We start from the raw sequence: 10,702 nt of genomic DNA on the forward strand, positions 1-10,702 counted from the left end.
ACCTTCAGCACAGCTACTCCATCTGAAAGTTTTGCCAGCCGTTCATTCAGTTTTTCCTTTTCATATTCACTAGTTGTGACATCTAACTGCTCAATGATTTCTTGAATACGTTTTTCAATTTTAACCTTGTCACCTTTTCCTTTTAAGAGCATGGCATCGTCTTTGGTCACAATGACCTCTCCAACTTTTCCTAGGTCATGAGGCTGAACATCTTCAACATTTATGGTCAACCCCTCTTCTCCAAACACCTACAAAATGAGTTAAACGTAAACCAGCTGTAGGTTACAGTTTCTACCATTATACCAAGTTTATTAATATACCATGCAAGAGAATCATCTTGAAATACTTTCTTTGAAATGAGAGACTGTAAGATCACTGTTAGTCCAGAACAAGACTTGAGTATAGTCTTCCATTGCATTTCCAACTTCTCAATTCTCCCAACTCTGGTAATTATTATTAGCCTTACTTGAGAAAAAAACATCCAAGGTCACACTTACTGGTAGAGCCAGGACAAGACCATAGGCCTTGACTCTCAAGTCCTACATCATTTGTAGCACACACTTTTATCTTTCAAAACTGAAAACAGATCCCAGGACTTTGGGAGGCAGAGGCAGGCATATTGCTTGAGTCCAGGAGTTTGAGAAGCCTAGGCAACATAGTGAGACCCACCATTACTAAAAGTAAAAAAATTAGCTGGGCATGGTACTGCACCTGTAGTCCCAGCTACTTGGGAGGCTGAGACAGGAGGATTGCTTGAACCCGGGAGGCGCAGGTTGCAGTGAGCCAAGATTGTGCCACTGCATTCCAGCCTGGGTGACAGATCAAGACACCCTGTCTCAAAAAAAAAAAAAAAAGGAAACTCCACAGATTTAGTCAATAAGAATAGTCAAGACAGATCAAGACACCCTGTCTCCAAAAAAAAAAAAAAAAAGGAAACCCCTTATTCAGTCAATAAGATTTAGTGAATATAGAATAGTCAATAAGCCCATTCTTAGGCCAGACTCGTGGCCTCGTGGCTAATTAAAGGGAATTTAATCCAACCCCTACCTTCCAAAGAGCCAACAGAAACAGATAGCTGTAGCATCTAATTGTGAAAAATGTTAAACTATCTATAAATTTCAGACAAGTATAAACATTCAGCAAACCATTATCGCATTTATTTTACTTACTGCACCACCAGTAGCAATAGCCATATCTTTAAGCTGGTTCTTTCTATTGTCACCAAACCCTGGAGCCTTGACTGCCACAACCTGAAGACCAACCTTTAGCCTGTTAAGAATAGTTGATAGTAAGATTTAAATGAAATAAAAATGCCTCTGTTTAAATTCCCCTCAAGCTCTGTTACTACTTAGATTACTTAGGACTCCCTAAGTAATCTGGTTTGGTTTTTGCTTTTTTTTTTTTTTTTTTGGCTTCCTAGCAATTTTTGATCAAATTAAGACAGGAAAGATGTGAGACAGTTAAGGCTATTTTCTATTAATCTATACTTGTTCATATCTGTTTATCTTCTTAAAAAACTGTTGGCCTTGCTGGGCGTGGTGGCTCACGAGGTCAGGAATTCGAGACCAGCCTGGCCAAGATGGTGAAACCCCGTCTCTACTAAAAATACAAACATCAGCCAAATGTGGTAGCAGGCACCTGTAATCCCCACTACTCGGGAGGCTGAGCTGCAAAAATCACATCACAAGAAGTTATAGGATACAGTGATAACTATTATGAATGGTAGAAAAATAATTACTAAATATTACATTTGAGGGTCATTTAATAAACATCTACTCCATAGATTGTATTAATGCTGAGTTTTGAATGAGCAATGTTCTGAATTCACTTCTTTTATAAATGTTATACAAAAAGCTGACAGTATTGTTAAGCTCACCTGAAATTTTTGCCAGGTAAATGAATACTTAGAATGTGCAATCAAATGTCCATTTGAGAACAGATTGTGAAACAGAAGGAATGTTCAAACTTCAAGACAGCTGGTCTATTTTATTAAGGACCCAAATAAAAATTAGAGAAATAAGCTATATGCTATGTAAACTGGATATCCCAGTTTTCAACTAGCAGTTAAATGGCCTAATGAAAACTCCGTAGACTTGTTTTTTTCTGGCCTCAACTCTTCAAGTCTTTTTTTTTTTTTTGGAGACAGAGTCTTGCTCTGTCCGCCCAGGCTGGAGTGCAGTGGTGAGATCTCTGCTCACTGCAAGTTCTGCCTCCCAGGTTTACGCCATTCTCCTGCCTCAGCCTCCTGAGTAGCTGGGACTACAGGTGCCTGCCACCACGCTCAGCTAATTTTTTTTTGTATTTTTACTAGAGATGGAATTTCACTATGTTAGCCAGGATGGTCTCCATCTCCTGACCTCATGATCCACCTGCCTCAGCCTCCCAAAGTGCTGAGATTACAGGCATGAATCACCGCTCCTGGCCAAGTCTTTTCTTAATCCCTCCAAAAAAGCAAATCCAAGCTAAGAAAAACGTTCCAGGGTAAGGCAGCTCATTAGAGCTTTTGGGTCACATCAACACATGTAATGTCTAAAACATACCTCCTAATTTGTGCATTTCTACTATAATGAAATGGAAAGAAAAGTCTTGCTTCTGACATACTCCAATTCTCAGATAAGGAAGAACAAACATTTTAATAATGCCCTTAGAATTAAAAGATCAGCCAAGTGTGCTTGTGCAAGTGTGTAGTCCCAGCTACTTGGGAGGCTGAGGCAGGAGGATTGCTTGACACCAAGAGTTCAAGGCTTCTGTGAGCTATGATCATGCCACAGCAGCCCAGCCTGGGTGACAGAGTCTGTCTCTCAAAATAAATAAAAAATATTCGATGGTGAAATACACTTACATCTCAGTTATTTATTTAGAGACAGAGTCTCACTTTGTTGCCCAGGCTGGAGTGCAGTGGCACAATCTCGGAACACTGCAACTTCTGCCTCCTGGATTCAAGCGATTCTCCTGCCTCAGCCTCTGAGTAGTCAGGATTACAGGTGTGCACTGCCAAGCTCTGCTAATTTTTACATTTTTAGTAGATATGGGGTTTCACTACGTTGGCCAGGTTGGTCTCGAACTCCTGATCTCAGGTGATCCACCTGCCTGTGCCTCCCCAAGTGCTGGGATTATAGATGTGAGCCACTGTGCCTGGCCCATTTGAGTTATTTGGAATGTTAGTTGTTTACTTCCCTGTTCTATGCAAAATAATATTCTGAAAATATACATATTTTTAACCAGAAAAACCTTTTTTTAAAAAAAAAAGATTCACACTTGAACCCAGGAGGCTTGAGCCAAGATTGAGCCACTGCACTCCAGCCTGGGAGGCAGACTGAGACTCTGTCTCCAAAAAAAAAAAAAAAATTACAAGCCGGGAGCGGTGGCTCACACCTGTAATTCCCAGCACTTTGGAAGCCTAAGGCGGGCAGATCACGGGTCAGGAGTTTGAGACCAGCCTGGTCAATATGGTGAAACCCTGTCTCTACTAAAAATACAAAAATTAGTCAGGTGTGGTGGCACATGCCTGTAGTCCCAGCTGCTCGGGAGGCTGAGGCAGAAGAATTGCTTGAACCCAGGAGATGGAGATTGTAGTGAGCCACGATTATGCCACTACACTCTAGCCTGGGCCATGGAGTGAGACTCCATCTCAAAAAAAAAAAAAAAATTACAAGATCCAGTCATGTACCTTCAAAACAACTGTGAACACTTGCAAAATATAGAAAGGTACCAATGTGCTAAATCAGTCTGTTCTACGTGACAGCTGGGCAAAATAGTAAAGAATTTGGGGTCCCTTTCAAAAACAGAACCATAAGGATACATAGAGCACACCTGATTTACACAATGACAATTCTAGATACAAACACAACTGTATCAAAGGTGGAGGTACACATGATGGAGACTGCGAATAGAAATAGAAATAATTCTGTCTTTGACCCAGAAATATAAATCATCAAATACCACTGCCTATTACCTATTCAAGACGAGTGTACTTAGAGCTTCTCCATCAACGTCTTCAGCGATTATGACCAAAGGCTTACGGTGAGCATTGGCAATTTCAAGAGCAGGTACAATGGACTGGACACTAGAAATTTTCTTTTCACTCAGCAGAACATAGGCATCCTGGAATTCACATTTCTGACCTGTAAAAATAATGAAGATTTCAAAAATATACAAAAAATAACTGCAATGTATTTAAGTGAAAAGCTAAACCAAGGTTCCAATACATTTTAAAATTGATCAGTGAGTTTGTTTTCCTCCTTCATGTCTAATATGCATTAACTTTTGGAATATACACATTTATTTTTTAGAGTATGACACCAACTAATACCTATAGTTTGACACACATTAGGAAAGTGTATTTTAAACATTTCAGGAGGCCAAAGCAGGCAGATGACTTGAGGCCAAGCGTTCAAAACCAGCCTGGTCAACATGGCTAAACCCTGTCTCTATTAAAAATACAAATATTAGCCAGGCATGGTACTTCATACCTGTAATCCCAGCACTTTGGGAGGCCAAGGCAGGTGGATCACCTGAGGTCAGGAGTTAAGAGACCAGCCTGGCCGAGTTGGTGAAACCCCATCTCTACTAAAAATACAAAAATCAGGTTGGCATGGTGGCATGTGCCTGTAATCCCAGCTGCTCGGGAGACTGAGGCAGGAGAATCACTCGAACCCAGGAGGCGGAGGTTGCAGTGAGCAATGCGCCACTGCATCTGGCCACTGCACTCCAGCCTGGGCCACAGAAAATGAGACTCTGCCTAAAATAATAAAAAATAATAATAATTATTCAGTTATTGATTTGTTCTTACCTTTTGATGTATTAATAAAGTATGGAGAAATATAGCCTCGATCAAACTTCATGCCTTCGATAATTTCTAATTCATCATTCAGTGTTTTTCCATCCTATGAAATGTCAAAGAATTAGGTATATTGATTTCATTGAAAACAAAACATGGAATTACAGGCCAGATTAATAAAAACAGACTCCTCTGGCCATAAGAGATGTAGGGTGGAGTATGAAAAAGCCCAGGACATCCAATTGCACTTCTGCAAAAAATTCCAAAAAGTGCTTATTTGAATAATCATTTAAGTTAAGATGGATTCATTTCATGGAGTAAAGGCGAATTCACATAAAACACAGTAAGTACTTTATTCTATACATGTGCTGAGACTACATATGAAGGAATAAAAAAGCACTGTTTTTAAAACACAGAATTTTTCTATTTGGAAAATTCAGTTTTGATCATCAGATAACTCAAACTTTTGTGATCATCAGATAACTCAAACTATCTTTAAAAATACAAACACACTTGCCTTTACTGTGATGACACCCTTTCTTCCAACCTTTTTCATTGCATCAGAGATGATATTGCCAATTTCTTTGTCTCCATTTGCAGAAATTGTAGCAACCTGAAATAATCAAGTTACTCTTCAATAAAAGGTAAGGGTGGTGTCCTTAGTCAGTTCCCTTACCTTTTCCTAGTAACTTCCAAATTGATACTTCCCTTCAGGGGAGAGAAGGGGAATTTACGTTATGGTAGTTTTCATGAAACACTGGTTCTTTGCTCTTTTCTGATTATTTGACTACATTGTTTTGAAGAATATGATATATAAAACTATTCTTGGCCGGGCGCGGTGGCTCAAGCCTGTAATCCCAGCACTTTGGGAGGCCGAGACGGGCGGATCACGAGGTCAGGAGATCGAGACCATCCTGGCTAACACGGTGAAACCCCGTCTCTATTAAAAAAAACACAAAAAACTAGCTGGGCGTGGTGGTGGGCGCCTGTAGTCCCAGCTACTCGGGAGGCTGAGGCAGGAGAATGGCGTAAACCCGAGAGGCGGAGCTTGCAGTGAGCTGAGATCCGGCCACTGCACTCCAGCCTGGGCGACAGAGCGAGACTCCGTCTCAAAAAAAAAACAAAAACAAAACTATTCTTGTAACAAAAAGTTTAAAAATGCTGACTTCATTACAAACTGACAAAATTTATGCACCTTTGACAATGGCTAAGAACATTTTCACAACATACAAATCCATTTTACAGCCATGTAGAACTAAAATGACAACCACACGGCCGGGCGCGGTGGCTCAAGCCTGTAATCCCAGCACTTTGGGAGGCCAAGACGGGCGGATCACGAGGTCAGGAGATCGAGACCATCCTGGCTAACACGGTGAAACCCCATCTCTACTAAAAATACAAAGAATTAGCCAGGCGTGGCGGTGGGCGCCTGTAGTCCCAGCTACTCGGGAGGCTGAGGCAGGAGAATGGCCTAAACCCGGGAGGCGGAGCTTGCAGTGAGCTGAGATCCGGCCACTGTACTCCAGCCTGGGTGACACAGTGAGACTCGGTCTCAAAAAAAAAATAAATAAATAAATAAATAAATAAAATGACAACCACATGCAGAACTAAATGACAACCATTATGGTCACTATTCTTTTCAAAGGTTTTAGCAGTAAGAAACAATGATTCTAATATTGATGATTGCGTAGTATTGTGATTCTGACATTGGTGTGATCAAGGAAAAAAAAATTACACATGCCATTAAATTTTTTTAAAAACACATATAACATGTTAAGTCCTTACCTGTGCAATTTCTTCAGGGGTGGTCACAGGTTTAGACTGCTTTTTAAGTTCAGCAATTACGGCATCAACAGCTAACATCACACCTAGTTCAACAATATGTCATTACAATGTTTATTTCTCTCATGGCTTCTAAGTCAAGTAGAAATCTTGAGATTCGTTACAAATATTTTAATGCCTTAAATTTATTTTTATTATTTTTTTTGAGACAGGGCCTTGTTCTGTCGCCCAGGCTGGAGTGCAGTAGCACAGATCACGGCTCACTGAAACCCTGACACCCTGGGCTCAAGGGAGCAGCTGAGACCACAGGCTCAAGCCACCGTGCTCAGCTCGTTTTATTTTTGTAGACAAAGTCTTGCTATGTTGCCAAAGCTGGTCTTGAACTCCTGGGCTCAAGTGATCCTCCCACCTCAGCTTCCCATGTAGCTGGGATTACAGGCATGTACCTATGCTTGGTCTTTAGTGCCTTAATATTAAATTTACACACAGCTTCTGAGACAGTGCTTCTTAATAACACAGAGTTGCATGGCATGTACTTAAACAGTAACTTTAGGTTCACACAGTAAATAAAATCTCACAATGCCAAAATTTTGAAAATAGGACTAAAACAAGGTAGATGTGTATAGTTTCAAGAGTCTCACCATTGAACTCATCCTATGCAAATTATTCCTAACTCAATCATGCTGCCTGTTTTCAGTAGGGTCCCCAACACTTCTCATGTCCATTAGATGATGCAAAAAAGGACCAAAATGGTTAACACTCCCTTATTTTCAACAAGAAGTATAGTTCTTAAGTGATAGGAATCTGTTGTGACTATGCCTCTGCAGGTGTCAATTATCTGAAAACCCCTCAATTTAGTATGTATTATGAACTAACAAAATATTTTTGTTTTACATCACTCTTAACAGTCCTATTTTGCTCAACTGGGAGTAGTGCTAGCTCTCTTGTTGTTTGAGAAATGTTACTTCAAAAAAAATCCAATGCAAGGTGTGGGGAAGTCCTCTTCATAACCTTAATACTTGTTAGTGATTTACAGTAAAATTGCTTTTAGTGTAGTGTAGTCACTTGGTCCATAAACACTGAAATATATGAGGTAATGATACATTAGTATGCCAATTCTGACAAAAAATTATCAATAGCTCCCCCACCTTCACTCACAAGAGGGTTCCTGGTTTCAACCCTAACATACCCTGGATATACACAGCAATTCTGCTGATAGGAAAACCAAGTCTTAGCACACAGCTAATAAATGACAAAGATGGGACTAGAATTTAAGTCTACACTGCCATGAAGTTCATGCTGAGGAGCAAATCTGTTAATTAAGTTGCACTCCAGTTACAAGCACTAACAAAACACAAACCAATAACACGGTGTGGGCTATTAAGAAAAAATAAACTAATGGGCCGGGCGCGGTGGCTCATGCCTGTAATCCCAGCACTTTGGGAGGCCGAGGCAGGCAGATCACGAGGTCAGGAGATCGAGACCATCCTGGCTAACACGGTGAAACCCCATCTCTACTAAAAAAAAAAAAAAATAAGCCGGGCATGGTGGTGGGCACCTGTAGTCCCAGCTACTCGGGAGGCTGAGGCAGGAGGTTCACTCGGGAGGCGTGAACCTGGGAGGCGGAGCTTGCAGTAAGCATAGATCATGCCACAGTACTCCAGCCTGGGGGACAGAGCGAGACTGTCTCAAAAAAATAAAAAAAAATAAACTGAGGAAAACATTACTTTCTGACATTCTGAATGTAGTGTATTCAGTCTTACTTTCTACAAAACTAAACTAAAAATTAGCCAGGAATGGTGGTGAGTGCCTGTAGTAGTCCCAGCTACTTGGAGGCTGAAGCAGGAGGATTGCTTGAGTCCAGGAGTTCCCGTGCAGTCCAGCCTAGGCTACAGAGCAAGACCCTGTCTCTAAAAACAAAAGAAACCAACTAAGTAAAACATCAAAATTACCTAACAGTACCTACCCACCATATAGCCAGGCATTCAATCACTACTTGCTAAAGGAAAACCCAGTTTAAGATTTCTCCAGGCCAAGAGGAATGAGAGAAGGATCAATTTCCTAAAGTAACAGACACTCTCCTTAGCTCCAAGGAATCAATGCCTTAAAGCACACTGAAGTTTAGAACACTGTAGTGACAATAGACATTCCTACCTCTCCTGATTTCCACGGGATTAGCACCTTTGCTAATCTTCTCGAAGCCTTCCTTGGCTATAGAGCGTGCCAGTACAGTAGCAGTGGTAGTGCCATCCCCAGCCTCTTCATTTGTGTTATTGGCAACATCTTGAACAAGTTTAGCTCCAATGTTTTTATATTTATCCTTTAAGTCAATTGACTTTGCAACAGTCACACCATCTTTTGTTACTTTGGGACTTCCCCAGCTCTGCTCAATAATCACTGTTCTTCCCTAGAAGAAAAAAAATGTAGCAGATCACACATACCCTAAGGATTACTTATATTTTAAAAAATGAGCAGTCTTCATAATAAAGCAACTACTTCAAAGTCTCCACATAAGTTGTGTCATTTTTATCAGTCTTGCAGCATGAATCTCAAGGGCAAGTTTATCGACATTCTTTGTCTACAGACAAAATGACCTGTTTCTCTGCCAAGAGCATAATTTTGAACTAAGTAATTTAGAAGATTAAAATACTAGGGACTAAAATTTGTCATCTTATAAAATGAACAAGAACACAAGACAAAGAATAAAACAATCTTCCTATCACTTATACCTAAGTTTTAGTTAGTGCCTGTTATCTTTTAAAGCAATGTGACTTGTTTTAAAATTCGTTTAAAATATTAACCATCAAGGCAAGTAGTGTGCTCTTCCAAGTTCACTCAACATACAACTTCAACCATGACACAGTTATTGGCCATCCTTTGGATTTGAACTAAAGCTGCTACTTTCTATTCGTGAGGTGTGCAAATGTTGTGTTTTATGCAGTTGTTTGGATCACTTGATATCTGAACTGTCTTCAAACTGAAATGAAGCACCACTTGACCGCACACCACCTTCAAAGCCCCCCTCAAAATATTACCCCTATTAAATGAGACTTATTTTAAATATGCTTCGGAACAAGAGAACAGCAGAAAACCGATGGGTACAACTAGCATCTTGAGGTGCTATGGGAAAGGAGAATGGGAAGAGAGAATGGGAAGCTACTGTATAATGAGTACAAAATTACAATTTTCCCATATAAAAAGTTTTGGAGATGGCTGGTGGTGATGACTGCACAACATAAATGTAATTAATGTCCCCATGTCCCCAAAGTGCACACTTAATGGTAATTTTATGTTGTGTACATTTTACAATAAACCAAAAAAAAAAAAAAAAATTTAGCACCTACAAGCACATACCTGAAGGATTATGGAAGATAAGTTAAACTCTTCTCTCTACACTTGGCATGAACTACTCAGAAAGGATCCAAATTTTAACTTAGGCAAGCAAAATTCTACCTCGAGTTTAAGAATCCATCTTGAGCTATGTTACTACCCGATTACATCACACATTGAACAAACTAGTTTCGAAAATCTGGCTGAAGCAGTTTAAGCTTTAAGATCATGTCTAAGAAAAAAAAAAGTTAACCAATACTTCAGAATTCTTACATGTAAACTGAGTTCTCAAAAATGGATACGAAAGTACTGTTCAATAGTTCAGTGCGACTATTTGTGAGCAAAATGCTATTAATACTACCATAATTATAATAAAATAAAAATACTGATACCTTTGGCCCCATTGTAACGGCCACAGCATCGGCTAAAAGGTCTACACCTTGAAGCATTAAGGCTCGGGCATCCGCACCAAATTTTACATCTTTGGCATAAGCCCGAGTGAGATGAGGAGCCAGTACTCTGGACACCGGTCTCATCTGGCGAAAGACTGTGGGTAACCGAAGCATTTCTGGGGATGGAAGCAAATAGATAATCAGTACTACCACCTATGCTGCGCTGCAGCACAAACATGCGCACCTGTGCAACAGAGCAAGCAACGTGAGATGGTGAGCCTGGCTGACCTCTGCCAGCCACTACACCTGAATGATGGAAGGCGCCGCAGCTTCGGAACATCAGCCACTAGCGCAAGCTAAAGAGCCGCCCCGGCGCCTGACCTATAGCACTAGCACAAAGCACATGCAGCTCCTTCCC

The 10,702-nt window shown here is 40.5% G+C and overlaps 1 protein-coding gene across 1 annotated transcript in view; it reads right to left on the reverse strand.

The window, feature by feature from the left end:
• HSPD1 (heat shock 60kDa protein 1 (chaperonin)) overlaps positions 1 to 10,702 on the reverse strand; it is a gene marked incomplete at its 3' end in the record, with an annotated part of 13,795 nt that extends 3,093 nt beyond the window's left edge. Inside the window, exons 1-8 of the mRNA XM_011989114.1 lie at positions 10,285 to 10,702; positions 8,717 to 8,969; positions 6,566 to 6,648; positions 5,298 to 5,393; positions 4,793 to 4,886; positions 3,956 to 4,124; positions 1,170 to 1,269; positions 3 to 248 (exon numbers count right to left, since the gene is read on the reverse strand). Of these exons, the coding sequence (XP_011844504.1) occupies positions 3 to 248; positions 1,170 to 1,269; positions 3,956 to 4,124; positions 4,793 to 4,886; positions 5,298 to 5,393; positions 6,566 to 6,648; positions 8,717 to 8,969; positions 10,285 to 10,458 (1,215 nt within the window). The remainder of the gene's footprint in view (positions 1 to 2; positions 249 to 1,169; positions 1,270 to 3,955; positions 4,125 to 4,792; positions 4,887 to 5,297; positions 5,394 to 6,565; positions 6,649 to 8,716; positions 8,970 to 10,284) is intronic.

The sequence above is a fragment of the Mandrillus leucophaeus genome, unplaced genomic scaffold (assembly GCF_000951045.1).
Source record: "Mandrillus leucophaeus isolate KB7577 unplaced genomic scaffold, Mleu.le_1.0 Scaffold1093, whole genome shotgun sequence".
NCBI lineage: Eukaryota > Metazoa > Chordata > Mammalia > Primates > Cercopithecidae > Mandrillus > Mandrillus leucophaeus.